Source organism: Ambystoma mexicanum, chromosome 7p (genome assembly GCF_040938575.1).
Source record: "Ambystoma mexicanum isolate Mex_15411 chromosome 7p, UKY_AmexF1_1, whole genome shotgun sequence".
Taxonomy (NCBI): domain Eukaryota; kingdom Metazoa; phylum Chordata; class Amphibia; order Caudata; family Ambystomatidae; genus Ambystoma; species Ambystoma mexicanum.
Window position 1 is genome coordinate 802,239,412 of NC_090939.1, and position 26,212 is coordinate 802,265,623.

General features: G+C 50.8%; 1 protein-coding gene across 1 annotated transcript in view; it reads left to right on the top strand.

Moving 5' to 3' along the window:
• Positions 1–26,212, top strand: part of MFSD9 (major facilitator superfamily domain containing 9) — a 203,706-nt gene that overhangs the window by 45,303 nt on the left and 132,191 nt on the right. Inside the window, exon 2 of the mRNA XM_069636926.1 lies at positions 20,704–20,791. Within this exon, the coding sequence (XP_069493027.1) occupies positions 20,704–20,791 (88 nt within the window). The remainder of the gene's footprint in view (positions 1–20,703; positions 20,792–26,212) is intronic.

The window sequence follows — 26,212 nt, forward strand, 5'->3', positions numbered from 1 at the left end:
ACCAGTGAATGTGAGCATAGTTTTAGTTGCATGAATGATCTTCTAACAGCAAAAAGAAAATTCCCTTGGCACACAGCCATTGTCATCTCTTATATTTTTAAAATGTGTGGGCCCACCAATCCAGAGATTTGATCCACTTCCTTATGTAAAAACATGGCTAAAGAAGGGAAGAAGATGTCCCGATGAGATAGCCTGCCGGTCTCGCAAACAAGAGGTGCAGCTTTCAGCATATGAGTCAATTTGTACACTTTTTTGACTTAATGTGCCAGTTTCCTGTACAAGGAACTGTTGTCTTGTTAAGAGATTTACTTTTTTCTGATTTCAGAACCATAAGTAAGACCTACGTTTTTGTGAAGTAACCTTATGCCCCATATCAAATACCAAGTCCTTAAGAGGCCATGAAAATTGTAGATAAATGTACATACTTAAATATGAGACTATTTAAAGTGAATAAACTTGTATTTTCCATTGCACGCAAGTGTGGACGACCTCCATTTTTCTATTTGAATTACAAATGTGTGTGTTTCATTTTACCCTGGTGAATCTTACAGCACTTAAGGATACATACAATGTCAGTATTCACAGATGAGTGCACTTAAACAGGTCCAAGAAATCTCACCATGAAAACCTAGACATTTTGCTGTTTGTGGGTTCACACAGTGGTAGCTTAGTGAAAACCACAATTTTCCTCCAAAATTCGATATATTTTTCTGGCTGAACAGGGCTCTTGGTGAGTACCTGCACTTCTTTTTTTCCATTTAAAGCACTGAACACATCACTCCAAGTTCCACCCATTCCAATCAACACTCACGCAGAGGAAAATATTACTATCTCTGCCCATCTAGGCCGTGCTTACCTGTGGTGTCCTTCTCTGGCAGATCTTCAGAAGTATTGCTCCTTCCCATGGTATCCATCGAATAACGCTTCCTGGAAAGAAAGTGGAGAGAAAGTGGTGTTGCGTTGTACTACAGTCTACAGCCTACAGTCCTTCTATGGTTGCTACAGTACGTGAGGGAGCTTGCCATACCTGCCTGCCTGCAAAGACTTAGGGGGTAATTCATAGAATTCAGCGCGCAAGTGGTGCACGCGGCTGGTGCACAGTGTGCGCGTGCGAATCCCTGCGCCAGCCGCGTGCGCCAAAACCCATTTCCGCGCACAGCGTATTCATAGATTCCAGCCACCAAAACCAGCCGTGGCGCACAGTGGCGCAGCAACCTTCCAGCAGCGCCAGTTACGCCCCCAAGAACGCCTTCCGCGCAGGGAAAAGCCATCAAAATCCCCAATCCAGCGCAAAGGGCTGCGCTAACCCTGTACCAGCACGGCAAGCGGGCTACGTGTATTTCAGGGGTTCACGTGAAGTTCCTCACGCGATCGGGCCTGGGGGAGCGTGCTACGTGTATTTCAGGGGTTCGCGTGAACTTAATCACGCGATCGGGCCTGGGGGAGCGGGCTACGTGTATTTCAGGGGTTCGCGTGAACTTTTTCACGCGATCGGGCCTGGGGGAGCGGGCTACGTGTATTTCAGGGGTTCGCGGGAAGTTTCACACGCGAATAGCCTGGGCGCGTGTATTTCAGGGGTGCGCGGGAAGTTCCACACGCGAATAGCCTGGGCGCGTGTATTTCAGGGGTGCGCGGGAAGTTTTACACGCGATTTCAGCAGGGTACGTGTATTTCAGGGGTGCGCGGGAAGTTTTACACGCGATTTCAGCAGGGTACGTGTATTTCAGGGGTGCGCGGGAAGTTTTACACGCGATTTCAGCAGGGCACGTGTATTTCAGGGGTGCGCGGGAAGTTTTACACGCGATTTCAGCAGGGTACGTGTATTTCAGGGTTGCCGGGGAGTCCTACATGTGATTTGACAGTGTGGGTCCTCCCAGGTGTTCCCTGTACACCCTCCACGGCCCCTGCAGGCAGCCCACACCACAGGGGACTACCCTGCATCCCTGGTCATGTCCCACAGGCAGCCCACCCAACATGGGCATGCCCCCCAGCAAAGGCACATGTCTCCTTGCACCAATGATCACCAACTCATGTCCCCTTGCACCCCCAGCATTGCGGGGCACCTGCCAGCAGGCCCCCACCCATGTCTCCCAGCACCCCCACCCCCCCAGTCACCAGGGGCAGCCTCCACCAGGCCCCCACCCATGTCTCCCAGCACCCCCACCCCCCCAGTCACCAGGGGCAGCCTCCACCAGGCCCCCACCCATGTCTCCCAGCACCCCCACCCCCCAGTCACCAGGGGCACCTGCCAGCAGGCCCCCACCCATGTCCAACTCATGTTCCCCACCCCCCAGCACTGTGGGGCACCTGCCAGCAGGCCCCCACCCATGTCCAACTCATGTTCCCCACCACCCAGCACTGTGGGGCACCTGCCAGCAGGCCCACACCCATGCCTCACACCACCCCCACCCCCCAGCAGTGCAGGGGCAGCCTCCACCAGGCCCCCACCCATGTCTCCCACCACCCCCAGCCACCATGGCCAGCCCCCACCAGGCCCCCACTCATGTCCCCTATCACCCCCACCCCCCAGCCACCATGGGCAGCCTCCACCAGGTCCTCACAATCCCCAACACACATGCACGTCCGCGTGTAATACGAGGAAAGGGCCATGCGCGTAAGCGCGCGTGGAAACTGCACGTCCGCGTGTAATACGAGGAAAGGGCCTATGCGCGTAAGTGACGTGACGCGCGCAGGTGTTTCCCTCATTGCACGTGATGACAGAACACACGTGGATTTCCACCAATCGCGTGTGAAAGTTCCCGGCACCCCGGAACACACGTACCCAGGCCACTTGCGTGTACGCACACTCCCCTCCGATCACACGCGATGACACTCGGACCGTATCCGAACACGGGAAACACGCGCACGGCAAAAGACGTGCACAGGCGTCAACGCGTCTGCCACACGAAGGCAGGCGGAAGCGTCCCCGCGCACAGCATAAAAGTGCGCGCAAACAACAAACGCGTATATACAGCTACGATGAATGCCCCATTTGTAGCTGCACTGATCGTGGGACACCGCAGGAGGAGGAGAATAGCCAGGGCACGCATTTTCGCAACACGGACAAGCCTTTTTGGGATGCCTGACGACCAGGTCTATGGCAGGTATAGGTTTCCACCCCATATCATCCTAGACCTGGTCAGGGAGTGGGAAGATGACCTCACATCCCCCACCCTTTGCTCCCAAGCATTGAGCCCCTTGGAGAAGGTGCTCAATGTCCTGCATTTTTTGGCCACTGGGTCATTTCAGCGGACCACTGCCATAGTGGGGGGGGTCTCACAGGCCACGCAGTCACGCTGCCTACACCAGGTACTGGCAATCATGACAGCGCGCCCCTCAGTCCGCAGGCACATATACATGCCCAGAACACCCGCAGAAAGGCAGGCCGTTGTCCTGGATTTTTTCAGGGTGGCACACTTCCCCAAAGTGCTCGGTGCCATAGATTGCACCCATGTGGCCCTACGTCCACCTAGGGCCATTGAGCACATCTACCGAAACCGCAAGCACTGGCATTCCATCAATGTACAGGTGGTATGTGATGCAAAGGGAATCATCACCTCTGTCTATGCAAACTACCCTGGCTCCACCCATGACAGTTTCATATACAGAATGTCCGCCCTGAGCCGGGCCCTGGAAGCTGGGCAGCATGGCGACACATGGCTCCTAGGTCAGTACAAATGCCCTTGCACATGCATGCAAGTCACACACAGACAAATATCCAAACCCTAATTATCTCAACTATTATCATCTCCCCAGGGGACAGTGCCTACCCTCTGAGCAACCACATGATGACGCCAATCCGGAACCCCACCACACCACCCCAGGTAAGATACAACGCCGCCCATATTGCAACCAGGGGCATAGTGGAGCGCACATTCGGAGTGCTCAAGTCACGTTTCCGCTCCCTTGACCGCTCTGGTGGGCAACTACTCTATGCACCACCAGTAGTGTGCAGGATCATTGTGGCAGCATGTGTCCTGCACAATGTTGCAACACGGCAGGGCGTCCCGGTGGACATGGTGGTGCCCCCACATCCCCAACCACAGGCGCTGCCCATGGGAGGGGACAGGGCACGTGGCGAGGAAGCCCGGACCCAGCTTGTGGCCACATTTTTCACCTAAACTCCCACCCCTGCGGAGTGCACACAGGCCTGGCACATACCAGGTGACAATCGATGATGACAAAGAGACAGTCAACTGTCACAACCTTACCACCCTGAGATAGTTGCCATGGAAGTGCCACATCGTCTGCATCCGTAGCTACTTAAACACAAGCTATCCTGTGTGACCAAAAGGCACACATATGACATATGACATGATATGGGCCATACACAAGTATTCCAAGGCGCAATGAGGCAGGGAGGGGGGGAACAAGGGAACACAGAGAACGGTACTACTAGGCCAGGTGTCATTGGGATCGTGCAAGTGCAGGGGTAGGGGGAATGGGAAAAGTGCAAGGGGAAGGGTGGGGGGGGAGTCCAGTACAGGGGAACTAGCCCGAAAAAATAATACATAGGTCACCTGGTGGCAACTACAAAGGTGAGTGCAGTCAAGTGCTGGGAAGGGAGGGCTGTAGGGATAGAGAGACAGTACTGCAGTGCAGGGGTTGCCAGGGAGGCAGTGCAAGTGGAGAGTGGCTGGGCCAGGGACCAAGGTCGGTGAGAGTGGCCCAGTTGCAGCTCCTGTGCAGTTCCAGTGGAGAATTCTGCAAGGGAGAGGCAGACAGTAAGCAGAAGCAAAGAGGAAGGACATGAGGTGCTTCCAGAACTGGAGATGATTCCCCTCAAGTTCAAGTCAGGCCGGAAGTCTGTTCCAGGGGGAGGGCCCTGCTGCGGAGAGAAATCTACCCCCAGCTAGTTGCTCTGAGAAGCGGATGACACGGACATGCAAGGTGTGCATCACACACACCTGCAAACCAGGCCATGGCCATCACTGTCATGTCACACAAACCCTCCCAAACATCAACATGTCATGGCACGCAATACCCATACACCAATGCAGTAACGATAAGGTACAAATTGCCATGTCCTAAATGCACAGTGGCATCGGACACTGCTGCCTGACCCGGAATCAGATGAAATGACAGACCAACAACCTCCCACCCAAAATAAGTCATTTCAAAATGCATTACAACAGTCGTAGACGTAACATCACAATGAATGCCTGTCTACATGCACATCATGCATTTCAAAATCAACACTGCAGCTCATGTCTGCAGTGTCCTACTCCTGCATCACACTGCTCAGCGCACAGCACATTGAACAGCCATTGTGTGTGATGCACACCCTGAGCATCACATCTAAGTGACAGACCACGTCAAACATCAAATCAGGCATGTACTGGATCCATGATCGGTCACAGAACATGTGCTGCCGGGACACAGTGGGCACCAGAAGGCAAAGAGTGTACATGTGTATATGCAAGGGTGGGAGTACATGTAGTGCATCAGAGTGCAAGTGTGTGGTTCTGCAAGGACATGCACTCCACATATGCATGTGCACTCAAGTGACCATCAGTGTTCCCTACACATCACATGTGAACATCCACCATGTGTACACCCCAGCATGTCAAACCACAACTATCCCCTCGCACCTGAAAGGAAAACACAACACATGAACAGGCATTGATCAGCAGAACACAACATGTACATGGGATACCACCATTACTATGTCAGAGTTCCCATCACACTGCAGGGCAAGGCAACAATCAACAACAACCCCCCCCTCCCTCACAAATGACCATGACCCACTGAACAACTGCACCTGGGTCATGGAGCCCCCAAACCTCAATTCCACCTGGCCACAGGATCACCTTTACCCTTCGTCACCATCTCCCACCTTGTGTGTAAAAAGATGCCTGAACCCTCAGAATACACACTCATTTCCGAAACACAAAATCCAAGGCATAAAAACGAACCCAAACACCCTCCAGTAGATGACTTGACGTAGCAGTACCTCACAAAGGCCAAGTACTACCACAATGATGCAACAACCAAGGTAGCACAGCAAAACAATGTCACGACAGGATGTGAGACATGTGTGGTACATGACATAGGATGATGCACCATGAATGGATGTGTACTGTCAGAGGACCCTGTACAGGCGCGGGAGTGCCACGAAACAACCACCCCCACCAAGTCCCGGGTGCCTGCAAGGTCAAACTCACACAGGCCCCCGAGACCCTGGTGGGGAAGGAGGTTCAGGGATATGCAGTCGGGACAGGTGTTGACACACTGGATGACTGGAATGAGCGGCAGGAGAGGGGAGGTGGAATGACACATGAAACTAGGGAATGCACAAAAATGTACAACCTGCATGAACACATACACAATCCAAACAGACTTGGACATCATTGTCATGGCCTTCTGTAGTCCAGGCTCAGGAGTGGTACGAACCAACCACCCCCTCTAGGGTTTTGGCGCCTGCAAGTTCGGGGCTTACACAGGCATCCGCAACCCCAGTGGGGAAAGAGGGTCAGGGAACGTTGCTTGGATAGGCACGGGAAGCAGGAACACCGGGTAGAGGGTACAGGTTTCAAAATTGCATAGGATCACGGGTGATTAGGGAGAATATAACATACCAAATTGAACCACACATACATCCATGCATCAGTACACTCCCCAGCAAGCCTATGCAGAGCAGTTTGTAAGAAAAACAAGACACTTAGCTCTGGTTTTGAGTGCTGGCCTCCTGCCTGCGCACTCTCAGGTCCGGTTACAGGAGCACTGCAATGCTGCAAAGAGAGACACAGTGAACAACCTGTACGTGCCAATTGCACAAAAACACAACACCAAACATGCCCCATAGCAACAGACTACTCTACAAACAGACAATCTGTGGTTGATGCTTCGTACCCATATATAACATCACCCCTGTGACGGGTCATACACAGTCAATGCAGTAAGGCAGCCGCTGCTGGGTGCGTGGCAAATGGAACACCAATGTGTCACAATTCACACAACATGCAATGTTCCCTGGGTAAGCAGACAGACCCATATTGCAAGCCATGACTACAGAGCAAGTTGTGTACCACCATGACCGAAACAAAGTTGGCAGTGCATTTATCATGAAGTACGTGGAAAAGACATGCACTGCACCCGAGTATGTCCCTTGCTGCATGTCCCTGTGAGCTGCCCCTTTCCATGTCTCGGAAGGCTACATGGTTGATACAAGTGGCTCAATGGACCTTGGTGTACCGGAGGGTATGTGCCACTGCCCCTGCATGTGTCCCAGACAACCCTACTATCAGCAGCCATCAGTCCACAAACACATCTGAGCTGCATTGTGTGCTTCAACACCAATATTCGTCTAAGCTCACCCTCAGTGCTGTGACTAAGCCTGCATGTGCAACTCGCCTGGTGCAAGCTTTGCTGTGTCGTGGCCCCCCTGTGATGCTCACCTTGCCTGGAGTTCCTTGGAACATGTCAGCAGTACTAGGATGTGGGTCTGCAATCACTGTGCCTCTGCTTCTGCACACATGTGCATGTGGGCACCAACAAACGGGTCCAGAATTCCGTCGTCCAATGGGAAATGTCTGCTGGCAAAGGTGCTCTGGAGGCTCATCCCCCTGCAGAAAGGGCATGTAACACATGATTAATGCTTCAAAGTCATCTGTGTGTGTCTCATCAGGCATCTCATTACTTGACCATGTCAGAGAGTCACATCACAAATCACACCATCAGTCCGTCTTTCACCTACAAAGTGTGGAACACTATCTACAGCATGAATTGCAACAAGCACATGTACAGGAAAGAAATGAAACATACTACACAATGCATAGCAATCAATGTCCACATTAATCATGATACACCCCATCTAGCAAAAGCAGAACAGTGGACAATGACACCTAAATCATCCCCACTAGGGGTGTCAACACAAGTCACACAGCACCAGACATGCCACAGATATGACAGTCCAATGCCCTTGTGTAAAATGCTGTAACACCGAACCATCCTTGCGAGCCCATGGATAAGGGAGGCAGGAGTGGCATATGTGAGTCAAGGAACCCAAGCAGCAAACACATACACAAGACAACCATGAAGGGCCCAGCTGGAACAGACAGTGGATGCCTTCAAAAGCCACAAAGCACCGCACCGTCACATGAAAGCACAATAGACTAGCAATTTTAAACTAAATCAACTATTAACTAATTACACTAACTATGGAAAACCTACATTACCTATTTAAACTAACTATCAAACAGAAACTTAACTAACTAAACTAGAAGAAAAATCAAAAATGGCCACATACGACCCGGGGGGGAGGGGAGGCACCCAGGAGGGGGGAGGTACAGGGTGCTGCTCAACATCCACATGCGATGATGCTGAGCCAAAAAAAAAACCTCCATGGGCTCAACGCCTGCACAGCACGACCTATGTGGGAGATAGATGGTCGTCCGAGTCTGGCTCATCCTGGAAAGGAGGACGTGGCACAGTAGCCTGGCCACGCCTAGCCGCAGCTTGCCCCTCGTCGGCAGCAAGTCTGCCGGACGGGTGAGCCTGGTTCTGTGTGGCGATGTGACGTAGGTCTGCATGCAGAACCTCCCGTGATACACGTGCTTCCTCTTGCAAGGTAGCACGTGTAACACGGAGTTCCTCCTGCAAGGCCTGGCTGGACAACCGCTGCACCTCCCGGCAAGCCTGTAGCTCAGCCGAGACGGTACACTCAAGCTGTGCAAACCTCTCCTCTGCCCGCTGCCTCTGGGACATCATAAGGACACCCAGAGTGGATCTGAGGGAAGCATACTCCTCCCTCAAGGCATCCATCTGCGCCTCTGCGTGAGCAGCAATTGCTTGACGCAGAGACGACATTTCAGCCTGGCGTGCCCTGTCTGAGGCCGCCATGCCCAGCCTGAGCGAGCGGGCCGTGGACCGTGCCGCCTGCTGCTGGAGAAGCACCTGCCTAGCAGGGGGGAGCACAGATCGGGCCACACGTTCCATGCTCTCAGCGATGTTCTCCATTGCTGCCCCCTGCCGTTCGGAATTGGCAGCCATGTCTTGATCCCACTCAGTATACAGCGGTTGCGCGCGGCGACCGCGTTGCCGGGCTTGACCCCTGCGGGACACAAGGACCGGGGGTCCTCGCTGTGTTGGCACCGCCTGCGGCTGCACGACTACATGCCCCCGTCGACGTGATGTCCCAGGCACATCAGTGACTGGTGTGGAGGGTGACCCTGCGTCCCGATCCACCACGGGCGGAGGAACCAAGACTGTCTGATCCCTCAGTGCAGGTGTCGCAGACAGAGGAGTGTCCACATCAGAATCACTCACCCCTGACACATGGACTTGATGGTCATCCAACTCAACATGGACGTCAGAGTCGTCATCAAGGCTGGACTCATAGGCAGCCAGAGACAAGATGGACTGCAGCACTTGGGGGGTTTCGTGGCCTACCACCCCACGACCCCCACTAGTGCCGGGTTGATGTGGCGTTACCAACCCTGTGTCTGGCATGACAACACCATCCTCTGCCTCCATTGCGTCATCACCTGAAAAATAGAGGGGAAAAGGTCAATACACATGTCAGAAGCACACGACACACACACACACCGACAGCAAAGGCATCAGGCAGACATGTGACACACAACATATGACCTGGCATGCATGCTGGGTCTACTTTGAATAGCTTCTGTGATCAGACCTGTTGAAAGGTGGCAGTTTCCATGGAAGTGGGTCTATGCAGTGCAGAAAATGTGTACGCCACTCACTACCTACATGTACAAGCACTACATGGTGTGTGCCAGGAAATGTGAAGGCAGTGCAATGTCAAAATCAGACATCATGTGCATTGTGCATTCAATGTGTACCATGTCCAGAAGCCAAGCACCCCTCCACCCCAGTACCAAAGCAGGGATGCCTATCATGGTATCAAAAGGCTGACCATACACCTGTGTATTGACAGGCAGTGTTGACTGGCATCAACAGCTTCATGTGATTCAAATGACAACACTGCAAATGATGCTGGGACAGTGGGCAGGACACATGATGGGAACTCCGGAGGCGGCCCACGTGTGAAGAAGACACAACAAGAGTTGGACAGAGTCATTGGCCATTGAACAGGCTGAGGCCTGTGAGCCACACAGATTGTCAGAGCCTAAACATGTGTGCAACGCAGGACTGAGGCACAGTTGACATGGGAAGGCTGATGAGATGGCAGGCAATGTATGTAACCAAGGACTGATATTACAGTGATCATCCAGTCAAGGACACATAGGGGCATGCGTGCAATGCACATGGAGCATGAATGGGCACTCATGTCCCTGCGGGACATCTGACCCATGCACAGTACAAGTGAGATACCCTGCATCGAGTACTAAGGCTGTACGACATGGCATATGTCTGGCAGATTCTACGCTGGAAGTTAGCATCTACACAGGACACATGGACAAGAAACTACACATTGGCAAGATTGAAGCAGACCAGTGCAAAGGTGGAACTGGGGTGCAGAGTGGCGGAGGAGGGGCAAGGGAGCATGCCTACATGGAGTCCCGCATGCAGGCAGAGGAGACATGCATGACGGTAGCATTGCATTACTTACACATCAGAACCATGTACACGTCACATGTAGCAGCAATCATGCACAACACATCCCACAAGTGAAACACACACGTCCTCAACAAACACGCATCAACACTCACTGGACTGGGCATCAAAGTCCAGCTTCTCTCCCACTCCTTCCACCAATTCAGGTGGTATGAACTCCGCAACGAGAGCCTCATGCGGAGTGAGTTCTTCCTCCTCTGGTGCAGGCCCACCGCCAGTCACCAGAGTCAAGTTGTAATTTGAGGCACGCTTGGCCTTAGTGCTGCGCTTGATGTCATTCCAACGCTTTTTGCACTCCTGCGCCGTGCGCACCTCATGGCCGAATGAACTGACATGTTCCGCAACATGCTTCCAGTGGGTGTCACGTTGGGCAGCCGTGGTCTGACTATTGGCACCCACTAGCATGTCACGGCTGTGGCCCCGCACGTAGTCCACGAGGAAGTCCAGTTCCTGCTTACAGAAAGGCTTCTTCCTCGACGTGCAGGAGGTCGTGGCTGTGTGTGGGGTCCCAGCCTGTGCTGCAGGTGCAACCTTCCTCCTCTTGGAGTGTGGCGCAGACCCTGGCTGGCTAATGCCGCCCTGACCAGCATGGCCAGTGGGTTCGGTGGATTGAGCCAAGGGAGTGGCAGGTGGAGGGATGACCAGAGGCCTGACTTGTGTCAGTGGCAGCTGGGTGCCCACTGATGGACCCTGCGCAGCAACATCAGCTGTGGCAGGGTGGTTGGCCGCAACGGTCCTGGTTGGCAGACTCACAATCAGGGTGCTGTTGGGTGCATCTGCCCCTGCACTTGCCAACACCCGCACGTGTCTTGGTCTGAGCAGCCCAGCGTGCCCCTATGGTTTCCCCCCTGGCCTGTTGGAGATCTACCAAGGGCTCTTCAAGTGCCAACGCAGCCTGCGCTGGCAGACCCTGAGCCTGGGTGGCGGTGTCCACAGCTGCACCTGCAGCTACCACCACCCTTGGGCCGGTGACAGTCGATGGAACGGACTGCCAGGTCATATGGGTGCCAGTGCCAGATGCAGGAGCTGCATCCCCCGGAACCACAGGGGGTGGTGGCATGGCTGCACCGACACATAGCACAACATTGTGCTCAAGTGGCGCACCCCTGCCTCTTCCCCCTCTGTGGCTGCCCTGGACACCCTGGAGTCCCCCTACTCCCTGGTCACCACGGCCACGTCCCCGACCACGCCCGCCACGAGGAGTACACCCAGCTGAGGCGCCCCTCACCTTTGGTGGCCTCCCAACCATGGCACAGATGTAGTAGTGCTGGCACAGATGGAGTGGTGCCAATGGGAGGTGTACACCACAATTGACCTGGGCAATTGGGGTGAAGGGGGTGGGAAGCAAGATGTTAACAGCCCCCCTGCACCTGCAAGGCTGTATGTGACCCCGGTGATGTGGTGACGGGTCACGCAACGCTCAGGCACCCCAAAACTGCAGTAAAACCGTGCACGCAACCCTGCAGCCTACGTGCGTGGATTGAACCTCCCGCAGTACGCGGTGGCACCCAGTAACACGAATAACGCGTACGCGTGGGACACGCAGGCTACTATGACATCAAAAATGGGTGCGATACACAGGGGCACCCGCAGTGGGAAAAAGAGCGTGTGTGACTCACCGTCTGACTAGCGCGATGCAGAAAAACACGCGTAGCCAATACCCCCGCCAAAAGAAGAGATACGTCCTTGAGAGCTGTGAAGTTGTGATGGCGCGCGAAACAACAGGAAGCAGCAACACACGTCGGTCTCCACGAAAGGCACGTACAGTGAACTGCTGGGCCCGCTCACCTTTAACCCGTGCTGAGGGAAACGCACGCGCGCGTCACGTCACTTACGCGCATAGGCCCTTTCCTCGTATTACACGCGGACGTGCAGTTTCCACGCGCGCTTACGCGCATGGCCCTTTACTCGTATTACACGCTGACGTGCATGTGTGTTGGGGATTGTGAGGACCTGGTGGAGGCTGCCCATGGTGGCTGGGGGGTGGGGGTGATAGGGGACATGAGTGGGGGCCTGGTGGATGCTGCCCCTGGTGGCTGGGGGGTGGGGGTGGTGGGAGACATGAGTTGGACATGGGTGGGGGCCTGCTGGCAGGTGCCCCACAGTGCTGGGGGGGGGGGAACATGAGTTGGACATGGGTGGGGGCCTGCTGGCAGGTGCCCCTGGTGACTGGGGGGTGGGGGTGGTGTGAGACATGGGTAGGGGCCTGGTGGAGGCTGCCCTGGTGGCTGGGGGTGCAGGGGGACATGCGTTGGGGGGGAGTAGTCCAAGTTGACATGTGGGTTGGCTGGTGGGCATGGGCATGGTGGGTGGGGTGCCTGCATGACATGTGCTGGGTAGGCCCCTGTGGTGTGAGCCACCTGCAGGGGCCGTGGAGGGTGTAGAGGGAACACCTGGGAGGACCCACACGTGCAATTCAAGTGTGCTGCTCCCCGCGCACCCCTGTAATACACGTACCCTGTTGATATCGCGCACACCTGTAATACACGTACCCTGATGGAATTGCGTGTGTAAATTCACGCGAACCCCTGAAATACACGTAGCCCGCTCCCCCAGGCCCGATCGCGTGAGAAACTTCACGCGAACCCCTGAAATACACGTAGCCCGCTCCCCCAGGCCCGATCGCGTGAGAAACTTCACGCGAACCCCTGAAATACACGTAGCCCGCTCCCCCAGGCCCGATCGCGTGAGAAAGTTCACGCGAACCCCTGAAATACACGTAGCCCGCTCCCTCAGGCCCGAACGCGTGAATAACTTCACGCGAACCCCTGAAATACACGTAGCCCGCTCCCCCAGGCCCGATCGCGTGAGAAAGTTCACGCGAACCCCTGAAATACACGTAGCCCGCTCCCCCAGGCTCGATCGCGTGAATAACTTCACGCGAACCCCTGAAATACACGTAGCCCGCTCCCCCAGGCCCGATCGCGTGAGAAACTTCACGCGAACCCCTGAAATACACGTAGCACGCTCCCCCAGGCTCGATCGCGTGAGAAACTTCACGCGAACCCCTGAAATACACGTAGCCCGCTCCCCCAGGCCCGATCGCGTGAGAAACTTCACGCGAACCCCTGAAATACACGTAGCCCGCTCCCCCAGGCCCGATCGCGTGAGAAAGTTCACGCGAACCCCTGAAATACACGTAGCCCGCTCCCCCAGGCCCGATCGCGTGAATAAGTTCACGCGAACCCCTGAAATACACGTAGCACGCTCCCCCAGGCCCGATCGCGTGAGAAAGTTCACGCGAACCCCTGAAATACACGTATCCCGCTCCCCCAGGCCCGATCGCGTGAAAAAGTTCACGCGAACCCCTGAAATACACGTAGCACGCTCCCCCAGGCCCGATCGCGTGAAGAACTTCACGCGAACCCCTGTAATACACGTAGCCCGCTCCCCCAGGCCCGATCGCGGTAAAAAGTTCACGCGAACCCCTGTAATACACGTAGCCCGCTCCCCCAGGCCCGATCGCGTGAAAAAGTTCACGCGAACCCCTGAAATACACGTAGCCTGCTCCCCCAGGCCCGATCGCGTGAGAAAGTTCACGTGAACCCCTGAAATACACGTAGCCCGCTCCCCCAGGCCCGATCGCGTGAGAAACTTCACGCGAACCCCTGAAATACACGTAGCCTGCTCCCCCAGGCCCGATCGCGTGAAGAACTTCACGCGAACCCCTGTAATACACGTAGCCCGCTCCCCCAGGCCCGATCGCGGAAAAAAGTTCACGCGAACCCCTGTAATACACGTAGCCCGCTCCCCCAGGCCCGATCGCGTGAAAAAGTTCACGCGAACCCCTGAAATACACGTAGCCCGCTCCCCCAGGCCCGATCGCGTGAGAAACTTCACGCGAACCCCTGAAATACACGTGCCCCGCTCGCACAATTGCTGTATGTTGCCACTTTTGTAATGCGCAGGGACGCTACCGCCTGCCTTTGTGTGGCGGACGTGTATCGGCTTGTGCGTGTCTTTTGCTGTGCGTGGCTTTGCCCTATTCGGTTCCATGAATACGTGTGGCTCGGATGCGTGTGGGCGTTCCGTCTGCTTCCCTGCAGTACATCCCCAGTTACGCCTTTGTTTTCGCGAGTTGTTCCCCATTCCGCACGTTACGCCCCGTGTTCCGCCCACTTTCTAGTGTATGCGCAGAGGTTGTGCGCTTTCACTGTGCGCATCGCACACGTCTTTTGGGATGTTGCAGTGACGTGTGCGCCATGCACGGGTTTGACGCACATCCCGTGGTAAACACGCGCAGGGACTTCCATGAATCGCACGCGTGCGCCTGTTTTTTTCCGCTTGCGCGGAGATTTTCGGCGCACGTTTGTTCCATGAATCGGCCCCTTAATAATCCTCATAGCGCAGAGTGCTGCACGGAAAGCAAGTGGGTAGAATTTGGTGTGTCGGGGTCTGGAAGGGGCCTAGCAATATCAGAGAAGTTAATCTGCTCTCCCTCCAAGAGTGCTTCGATCGGTAAGCTTTTAGCTCAAAAGTTGAAAGCTAAATCCACTTTTGCCGAGCATCAATTAGCTGTCTGCACCCTGTTCTCCATTGTGACGGGGTATTTTGTATCCACTTTTTTCCATTATCTGTTCTCCTGCAGGCTCCCTATATTGTCCCGGTTTGAAGTTGTTGCACTCCACAAAACACAACTAACGCGGCTCATGTGTATGCAGTAGTTTCCTGTAATTGTCATTTCTATCGCCAGCCTTTGTGATGTTGGACGGCAAAGTGTATTGAAGCTATCTGCTAATGTGTCTTTTTGACAACGCCATGGTTTTTTGCCACGGCTTCATTTGTTGTATTTCCTTTGGACTACTAAGACGCGGTGACATTGAGTGACACTTATACATTTTTGAATTAGTGTACAACGGATTGCCGCAGTGGATTGGTTTCTGACGGGATATACGATTGCCATTTTTTAGTAATTGGCAGAAAGGGACAGTGTTTGACAAATCTAATAACTGTCCTGAAAGCTAAAATGCTGCCGAAAAGAGAGTAAACGCACGCATGGGAAAAGATGCAAAAACAAGTAAAATTATACCGGCTATACATGAAACTGAGCCTGTATCTTTGGGGCTCATTACAGTGACGAGTACATAGCGGGTGCTTTTAAATAATTGCCGGGGTATCTAAATTTACGAAGTTCTTCAAAGTACCTCCAAGGAACGTTTTGCCTGAAATCATCACATTATACACATCTGAGCGGAAACCTCTCTCGGTTTGTGTAACGCCTCAACAGCGCTTGTCAATGACAATTCTCTACTTAAACTCTGCTTATCTTTACAGATGGAAGCTCAACAGCTACCCCGCTCAATAAGTCCAAAAGCAGTCGCCACAGTTCGTTCGGAACATGATATGTTAAGTAATCCCTTAGTTGCAGAGGGTGGATCCTACAGCCTGTTTTATGACCTCGATATCATATTATTCCAGGAGACATGGCTAATGGAGGAGGTTATTTTTGACGGATATAAGTGGTCCTCAAATCGGGCTAGAAAGGGTGACAAGGGTCACCCCTGTGGAGGATTATTGACCCTTTGTTCTAACTCCCTGGTGTCTTGGGCAGCTGTTATCTCCTGCGATAATCCTAGTTGGTATTGCATTCTTTTGCCGACACCCGACGGGTGTTTTGCTGAAACTTTCCATCAATTTTTTTTTGGGGGGGTGGGTAAAGGTAAATAAAGGGTTGGGGGGGGGAAGGGAAATAGAAAAATAAAAGTAATTAAGGAGGCTTGGAGGGAGAGGGAGAACCCCCCCCCCCGAACCCCTAAAATAATGAAAAGAAAAATTTGATGTAGTTTTTGGCAAAACTCCTGTGGCAAACACCCATCGAAAAAAGGGGGTCGGCGAAATGACATTTAACCTCCTAATCTTATGTTGGTTGATGCCGCACTCCACTACGGTTATCATTTATTGGTGTTAAATCTATATGATCCCCCAGGGGGGAGCTTTCACTGAAGAGATCCAAACGGCAATTTATGAATGTATTATCTAAGGTACTATGAATTGCCATGCCATGGATCTTATTATTGGCGATGACTTTAACTCCCCTTTCATTGATTACCCAGTAGATTATAAAGGCAATTTTTGATGGTTTTGGTAAAAGATCATAAGCGCATGTTTGTGATCGCCATTCTGTTTTGATTTGGGGTTTCAAATGTTTAATGGTTCCCCACATGATGATGTTGCAGCAGCAAAGACTTGGTATAATGGTGTCTTTCAATCAACTATTGACTATTTTTTACGGAAGCTTTGCTATGTTATAAACGGCCAAAAAATGTCTGTAAATCATGTTGATTTTAGTGATCATGCGATATTTAAAGTTAGGGTTAACATGCTGCCTATGAATTCCCCGGACCAAGACAGGGTGGGGGAGGTGAGAGTGAATAATTCAGTGAATAGACTAGGATGGTCTGACAGAAATATAGATGTAATAACACAATATATGAATAATCTTGAAGTTGTATATACAAATTGTAATTCCCCTAATCTAGTCATTGAGTGAATTAGCTTGATCACTAATTTTTTTCTGTATAGAGGTCGAGGTACATTGTCCAGGTTGGGAGCCACATACGTTTACCACTACGGTAAGGAAATAACTTTTAAAAAAAGAACTCTGAGGCAGGAGATTAGGAAGGTCAAAACCTGTAATATTAACTGCCAGGTTAATTATGTTCAAATTTAAGAAGTTTAACAATAGTGCCTCTCCTGGCTTAAGTGATATCGACTTTCCAACCATAAAACTGTTTGGAGAGACTCATACAAAGTCTTTTGGAAACATGATACAAAACACCTGTGGCATTAAATAATAGTCACAGGTTCGTCATTGGGGCTCATTCTGAGCCTGCCGGTTCCGGAAACAATGGTGCTGGTAAACTTACCCGCACTGTTGTTTCCGGACCAGCATGTTACAGGTCTGCATGCCAGAGCCACTGTGCCCAACAGGTCGGACCCTGCCGGGCACAGCGGCAACTGTATGCAGACCATCACGGAAGCACCAGCACCATTAAAAATGTTGCTTCCATGGTCCCCATTCCCATAGAGTCCTGTTGGACTTTATGGGAATGGGGAATTACAATTTACTGGCGCCTGACTTTCTGGACAGCCGGCGTTGTAATCCCCCCGTGTTAAAAGCAAGTCAGGCGCGGGTAAATATTTACGGGTCCGGCAACATGCCGGTAGTACTGGCACGGTTACGCCGAACCCGTAATGAGGCCCATTGTCTATTCATAGCTAATCCAATTGCTAGTAAAACCTGGAAAATGTATCTTCATAGAAAGTTTGCAACCAGAAATCCTATTCCTCCACTTGCCTGTCCATTGACCTTGTCCTTTGATGGGGACAATTTCGTTGGCATAATAAGTAAATTCCAAAAATCTAGAGCACGAGGGCTGTATGGTATCTCTAATGTAGTTAGCTAGCTAATCCCGAACTCTGGGCAGATATTCTTCTTACCACTTTTAAGCAAATTGCGGAGTGCAGCCACATTCCCGATTCATGGAAGGTATCACATTTCATCCCGATTCTTTAACGGGACAGATATGATGACCCCCTCAAATTAAAGTATACTATCCTTTTTGGATGGTCCTGGTAACTTTTTTGCCAAATATTTAGTAAGGAAGATTAAAAATTGGATTGATGAAAATCATACCCTTAGTCCCTTGCAGATGGGATTTAGGAAGGGCCTCTCTGCAAATTATTTGTTCTCAATTCTCTGATTAGACAAGCTTGTGACAAATCTATACCTCTATATTGTTTGTGGACTTTGCTACTGCGTTTGATGCGATTGATCGTTCATTTTTGTGGGAATTCTGACTGACCTGACCTGAACTACTATTAGCCTGCTAGCTATTACACAAAATTAGCTTGTGTGAAGCTGAATGGCAAATGGCAAAGCTGTCTGAACCCATACATATTGCCTGGGGTGTGAAGCAGGGGTGCATATTGGCCCCAGCTTTATTTAATCTGTTTATGTCAGACGTAGGGGAGTGTGAAGAATCCTGCGGATCCCTCACTGAAACGCTGTCTAAAGTCTCCTCCCAGGTCGCCAGGGCAAGGCAGACGCTTCCTGATCCCAATACTGGGGTTGGGGTACTGTGTAGGATCACCTGGTTGAAGACCGAGCTGAGGGTAGCGAGGAGATTCCATGGGATGAGACCCAGTGTTTTTCCTCTGGCTGGGAGACTCTTACCATTGTGCCAGAAGAGGTTATGTCTTATTGTCATTTTGATGTCTCTCAAGCTCCTATTAAACCTAATGTGAATCTTAAGGTTGTAGCAGCAAAGTATATTATAACAAAAGAAAGACTCCTTTTTGGTTCTACAACTCCAAGGGTACACTACAAGAGATTGTGGAAATGTTGTCTTCATTAAAATCATCTTCCTCTAGAAAAATTAAAACCTACAGCCCCTCTGTTATCATTCCTAATGGAATTATATCTACCCTTAAAACTAATCAAGCAGTAGAACAACCTAACTTTGAATAAACAAACTACATTTCCCAGAATCCTAGACGGACTGAGACGAGGACAAGGGCTGAAGAGGCATGTAGATGTAGTGGTCAGGAAATTAGGCCTAATAGCAAATGCAGTTGTCAGACAATTGAAACTAATGGCTCACACCTGAAGCCAATTGCCAAATGAGTGAAGCATAAAAAAGACCCAGCAGGAGAAGAGAGTAGGAAGGAGCTTGAGCAGGAGTTGGAAGGCTGGCAGTAGTAGTGGAAGAGGAGAAGCACAAGTCTGGCAATTAACGAGGAAGTGGGAGCACAGAAGGGATGTCGGAACGTGGAGACAGAAGATTTCACCTGCAAGTTCTGAGAGGGTCCTGTGTCCTCAAAACCTGCATTGGGAAAACTGCACCAAGGAAGACTTGCTGAGAGTGGAGTATTCCCCATGTGCGCTGAGTTGCTAATCCAGTTACTAATCCAGTCCCCTGCTTCCAATGTCCCGGAAGCGGGGGACACACCTGAAACTACTGTTCCCATTGTAGTGAGCAAGGGGGTGCAACCCCTGTTCGCTAGAATGGAACCGTCTGGCTCAGTTGACCAAATATTTGCTTGTACGATCATTTTGTGCAGCCTAAATTCAGTCAACTAGGCCATAAGGTAAAATATTTTCGGTCAAATTTGGCAAATTCCCAACCAATAAGGTACTTCCAATTGGCCCCAGCTTTGAGAGAACACTAGCCCTATTTATACGTTATCTGGGAAAGCAGCACACTATTAGGAATTTGTGACAGTTTGCTATTACCTGTGTGAGCAATGGAGTAAGTATGAAATATGCAGTGTTTTAGTCGCGCCCATAAGCGCATTACAATAGTGTCCATTGTCTTACCTTTGCTCTGCGTCGTGGAGTAGGACACATGCCACTCATAGTCGATGTTGGTGTGTGGCGTGACGTAGGGTGAGGAGACATTTTTTTTTTTTCCTGGTCATCTATGGATTCCAGGGCCCGATATACAGTTCAAAATCCCATAGCCACCTGATCCATTGCGGCACTGCTTTGCTGGTGTTGCACAATTCAAATGGGCCTGGCAGATGTAGGGCTAGTGAGTCCTGAAAACCTGCTGGGAGCCTGTTTGGTGTGCCCGCTGCGACTGTGGCTGGTATGTCGTCCCCCAACATGTTTGATTATTACTGATGTTCCCTCTGTAGCTGTGCACTCTATTATTGATTTGCCCCCCATGGTTGCTCACCTCCTTGTAAAATCGGTCCTCTTGATGTGCTTCTTGCACCCTTGACCTCTCCAGGTGTCTAGTGGGGCCTGGCCTTGTTGTGGTTGTGCCAGCGTAGTACTCCTGCAGCCTCCAGACGTTTGCCTTCGTAAAATGTATTTTTCAAACTAAACTGCATCAACCATTATTTTACAATTTTCACTTGATACCACTGATCTTGCACGCTTCCCGTTTTGTTTTGTCTTGACTAGATTGCATTACTAGTGACATGGCTTGACTTATGATTTGTACGTATTTGAAGGTATGATTAGCTGCATATTTTATATATTGGTGCAAGCCAAGTAAAGAGTGTAGCGCTTTGCAGATAGCACTGGGCTATGGTTAAACAAGGCGTGCAACTCTGTTAGCGTTTGAGAGTTAGGTTGCCTAATTTGTAAACCCTCAGTGCATCGCGACAAATAAAAAAATGTCTTTTGGAATGACCACTCCATTTCACTTGTTGCAGGATTTGTTTGGCGTGAGCATGGTTGTGCCTTTATTAAGCCACCACGTAAAGTCTCTTGGAGCAAGCCCAACAGCTGCCGGGGTGGTAGGTGAGTACGCAGCTGATGGATGAGTCATAGAATAACATATGCTGTCATGTTTCGTGCACTGCTTAAGAGACTCCAGCTCTCCTTACTTACTCGTGCCAGACATCGGCAATGTACAAACCGTGGTTATCATGTTACAGGGCACCTACCACTCCTTTTGGATCAACCCTTGACTCGAGTTACAGATTCTATCCACGCATGGAGAACTGCAACTATTTTGAAATGAGTGCTAAACTTAGTCTTTTTTTTTTGCTCATAAAATTTAGGATTTTTATTGTTTTATTGATTTTCATTGTCAATGGTTTAGCCTCATTTTATATTGGCACACTGCATTATTCATTGAAAACGTTCCTTCCAAGTTCACATTCATGTCTTATCTTTTAGCTTGTGATTAGCATCATGCATGTACTTTGTCAAATGCTTTTCGGAAAATGGAAAATGGCATTGTTATTAAAATTGACGCTGGCCTAGTGAAAAATATACATTGTCCAGTACGTTTTTTTTTTTTTGTGTGAATTACAAGTTCTATAGTCTTGCAAGCAGGTCTTTGATTTTTAAGGATTTTTAAGGGTAAATGGAAAGACGATGGTAGTGCAGTGGTCCTGAAAAGGGTACTGGGGCAGCCCAGACTGTGGAGTTTGTCTAGGATAGGCTTGGGTTTTAATTGGAACTTGGTAGGACTAAATGTGCGTGTCGCAGTAGATATGTGGTAACTGGGGATATGCCTTTATTAGAGTGTGTGAAGCAGATGGTCTTTATGTATGTTCATTTCAAGCTTCGCTTGGCTTCAATATCATGGAAGCTGGGATCATCCCATTAAAAGATGGCTGTGAGTGGGTCAGCAAGTGAAGCTCACGTGAGCTTGGAACGAGCAGCATGGTTCACTTGCGCACAGTCAGACTTTCTAAACATGTTTTCTTCAAGAGTTAAGGTCCCAGGAATGTCTCTTTCCCATTTGCTTCCAAACTTAAGTCCTCTTTAAAATACGAGTGTTCCGAAGCAGCGACAAAGGATTAGGGGACAGTTGCCTGTCTGTCCAGTGTCACTCTTCCCTTTCCATGGCGCTCCAAATTTCATCCAGTGTTTTGGTCCTGTACAGTCATTCTGGAGACTGTCATTTTAGGCCTCCTCATATCTGCACCCTTTCTTGTCCTCACTTTTGACACTGTACTCTTTCTTCCCCTCCACAGCAGTTACATTGTCCCACAGGGAATGCTACATCCTGGTCACGCTCTCCTCTGCAGCAGCTCATCTTACTGTTGGAAACACTACTTGTCAAATGCTCTCCAATTCTCAGAGGCTTTTACTTGCGGGGATATTCCGGCCTTCGGGACAGTACTGGAGCATTTTTTATAGCGTAACAAAAATGTTCCTTCTTTTACTGCTTGTAAAAGGCTTTAGCCCCACCCAGTGCATCGACCTCCAGTCCCTTTCTGCGTGCAATCGGGATCGCATGCACTTATCATCGTGGGTATTCTTGTCTTTACTGCTTTTTTCCTTTAAGTTTTTCTTCCTACCCCAGTACCGGGGGTCATGTTCTTTTCCTCCGCTTATGCCAGAGCGTATACCTTTTGCCTCGTGTACTTCCTGCTGGCATCACTACACGGCAATGGACCCTCTCATCCTCTGCCTTGAGTGCCTGGGCTGAGACCATCGTTGGGACGCGTGCTTCTACTGTGACTCCCACTCAGTCCATGCACTCAAAAGAAGGCTTATCATGTTTGAAGAGGTCTTCCACAGATTTCCATTAGTACGCCTTTGAAATTTCATTGAAGAAAAGAGACATTGCCTGGTAAGTAATATTCTTTTTAGGGCACCCCTCCAGGTGATTCGTTCCTGGGGGCATCCGTTTCTGGGAGGAGTAGTCACCAGGGTTCGCCCTGCGGTACCCCAAGCATGGTCTGAACTGGACACAGGAGTTTTGGCTGAGGTTCTTCCTTTTGGCCCTAAAAGTGCTAGGTTCTCGCTAAGGTTCCACCGCTGGGGACAAAAAGTACTGGGGTCTCTCCTGAGGTTACCATAAAAGGGGCTGAAAGAAACACCAGAAAGACAGAAGATCCCCAGAACTCCTAACAAGACTGGATTAACTTCTGAGGTTCCCCTCACAGGGGCTAAACATACTACCGGCCAGTTTGAGGGAGCGCATGGGTCGGACAAGTGTTCAAAGTCCTTATTCACTGGCTCTGCTGAGGATCCCTCACGGAGGGCTAAAGATTACCTCAAGGCTCCTAAAATATCAGCCAAACCCACAATGGCTTCTGCCAGACATGTGAAGCATGTCACGACAGAGGGTCTCAAGATGGCGCCTCAACCTGCATCGACTTTGTCTGCCATTTTGTCGACCTCTTCAGGGTTGGCCATTTTGTCAGGTCTAGAGGCCACGCCCAAATCTTTGCCATCTGCATCCTTGGAGAAAATCCATTCAATCCACATTTGGAATGGAATACAAAAATGCCCATTCTACCTACGTTATTGCTTCCTCCGACATTGGCTCCTCTGCACTATATGGACCCATGGATGGGGGGACCTTCTTGGCAACCAGTCTCAACAGACTCGTGGAGGCACAGCACGCTTGATCGTCCACTTCCTACTCCACAGCTGAGACGTCTTCAGAGGAGGCGTTCTTCAGTCAGTTCCAAAGCCTGATGCAGTCCGACCTTATGAAGGCATACTTTAGAGGCCTCTTCAGGGAAACTTTCCCCACACAACCAGAGCCTCCTGCACCAAGGGAGATGCCTCCTTCCATGCTGCCTTCCAGGCCAGTGGAAATGCCGCCTCCACCTCTGCCCCCTTCGATGAAGCTGCCTCCAGCGCTCGCTGCCGTTCCACGCTCCACTCCGTCTGTTGTCGATCCAACCAAAAGGGATGTGTCAGATGATGACGAGGATCTGCCTTCTTCCATCAGGGCGTTTCATGACAGGATGCTAGATCCTATGGCCATTTTGGGCATTCCAATTCATGATCCTCCTGCGCTGTAGGCAGGGTTCGGTCAGGGGCCCTTATGTTGAAGACTCAGGAAATATCTGTCATTTTCATTCAAAAGGACATTTTACCAGAGGCCTGCAAGGTGTGGGTTAAACCGCATATGCGCCAACACATAAACCAGAGGATAGACACTCGTTACACGCTACAGGACTTCTTCAGGAGTCTGAAGAAATTCCCTTGACTGCTTGGCCCTTTCTGTCTTATACTGTGGTTGCTGCCACAACCGTTCAGTGAAAGTCTTCATCGTCGTCCTCCTCCTCTGCCTCCCAGTTGTTGTCAAATGAGGACAAGGTTTTGAAACGGGTAGGGAAGAAAGTCTTTGCTAATGCTGCACTTAAGTTTCGTTAGGCACATCCTGAAGCGGTCCTTGCTGCTGCTAATCTAAAATTATGGAGATAACTTTCATAATTCAAACAGTTCTTTCACCACGACAGACTTGAAGACCGGTTTGTCCATTGCTGGCGCAGGATCTGCTAGAGGCTGCCGTGCATCATGTCAGTACTTCGGCACACAGCCTAATGTATGACATTGACATCACCCGCCAAGCGTGGCTAAGTGCAACCAAATTCTCAAAGGAGGTCCAGGAGAAGGCTATAGATCTTCCTGATGAGTTGGCAAAAACCAAAGCTAGCACTTTAACAGCCAAATCGCTGTCCGACCTATCTAAACCTCCATCTGCAAATTCTTCTTTCCCCCAAATTAGGTAATTTTTTCTTATACAGATCCTTTTCAGGGTTCCAGGAGTTCCAAGACTGCAAGACTTGTCAGCTGGACTGTTCACCAAGCGGACCTCATCGTAAGCAGAAGAGGCAGAGGGGCTGGTTTTTTTCCCACTCCTCTGCTTCCACTGCTGGATCCAGTACCCTGTCCTCTGATAAAAAATACCAGATGATAATTTGGAGTGGTCCTATGCATCTGCGGTTGGGGGGGTGGGGTGCATCTCCTCTCATCTGGAGACGGTAGCCCGTCCGGGTTTCCATCTTCCCCTTCCGGCAATTCCTTCATACCGCCCTCCTATACATCCGACAGGATCTCCTTCTCTCTGTGCCGATGTTCAGAGGTTTCTGGTCCTGAAGATGGTAGAACGCATCCTTCCAGCAGCAGAGGGTGTGGGATTTTATTTCCACACTTTTACAGTGCTGCAACCCAACCAAGGTGGCCTGCGCACTATTTTAGACCTGCCTGATTTCAATCTTCACATTACACAAGAGAAATTCAAGATGATCACGCCCATACAAATCTGCTACTCCATTGTAAGCAATGATTGGCTCTGTGTGGTAGATCTTCAGGATGAATACCTACATGTACCAATATGGCCCCAATACTGCAAATACCTTGATTATCGGTAGGGGGAGAACATTTTCAATACTGAATCCTCCTTTCGGGTTGAGCTCCACACCAAGGGTCTTTACAAAGATTATGGCTGTAATAGCAGCATTCCTCAGACTTTGTAGGGTCCAGGACTAGCAGTATTTGGACGACTGACTCCTCAGGAGTCACTGCCCCCATACAGCAGCGGGGGACTTGTAGTTACTACTTCAGCTGCTCGTCAAGTTGGGACGGTCAGTGAACTTGAGAAAATCATCAATGACGGTCTCGCAGTACCCGATTTTCTTGGGTTTTCGATGGAACACGGTCATTGCCAAGGTTTTTCTGACCAAGGGCAGGATGAGGGATTTAATGCATACAGCCGCCCTTTTCTTCAATTCCACCTACAAGTCGGAATGGTGGTTTCAGAGGCTCGCAGGGCTAATGGCCTCATGTATTAGCCCTCCCTGTGGCAAGGTTGAAAATGAGACACACTAAATTAACACTGAGCTAGAACTGGTCCCAGACATCAGATCCAGACTCTCAGGGCTCGATTCTCATCAAGGTGTTAAGTAGTGAAAAGGTTGCAGAAAGTGTTGGCAACCTTTTCGTTACTTAACACCTATTCTGAAGCTGGCACATTCTTCCGAACTCAGAATAAATGCGCCACTTTCGGAATATGTGTGCCAGTTTCTAGGAAGGGCAGAAAACCAACCTAGCAACCAGCACTTTTGGAATGTTTCATTTTTGAAGCCCATGCTTGTGGCACTCCTCCACTTTTGCAAAGGCAGATAAGTGGCTCCCATAAACTGTACCAAAATGGTACCGTTCGGGTCGCAGTTGTGGAGGAGTGCCACGGTTGGTAGTTTGTCAAGCCCCCAGCCTCGCCGAGGGACCACTCAGCGAAGCTGGGGGCTTTGAACAAATGTGTTATGTGCTACTTTCCCCACCATTGTGCAGGTGCATGGTGTTTATAGCACACAGACCACAAAAGTGATGGGTGGAAGGTTTCAAATTAATCTAAACCACTGGAAATTGCTCTGGGCAACCTTCCACACCATCGTTTTTTAGCCCGTCTGCGCCATTGCAAAAGGGGACCAGCCATGTGCAAATCGGTCAGCAGCTGCCGCC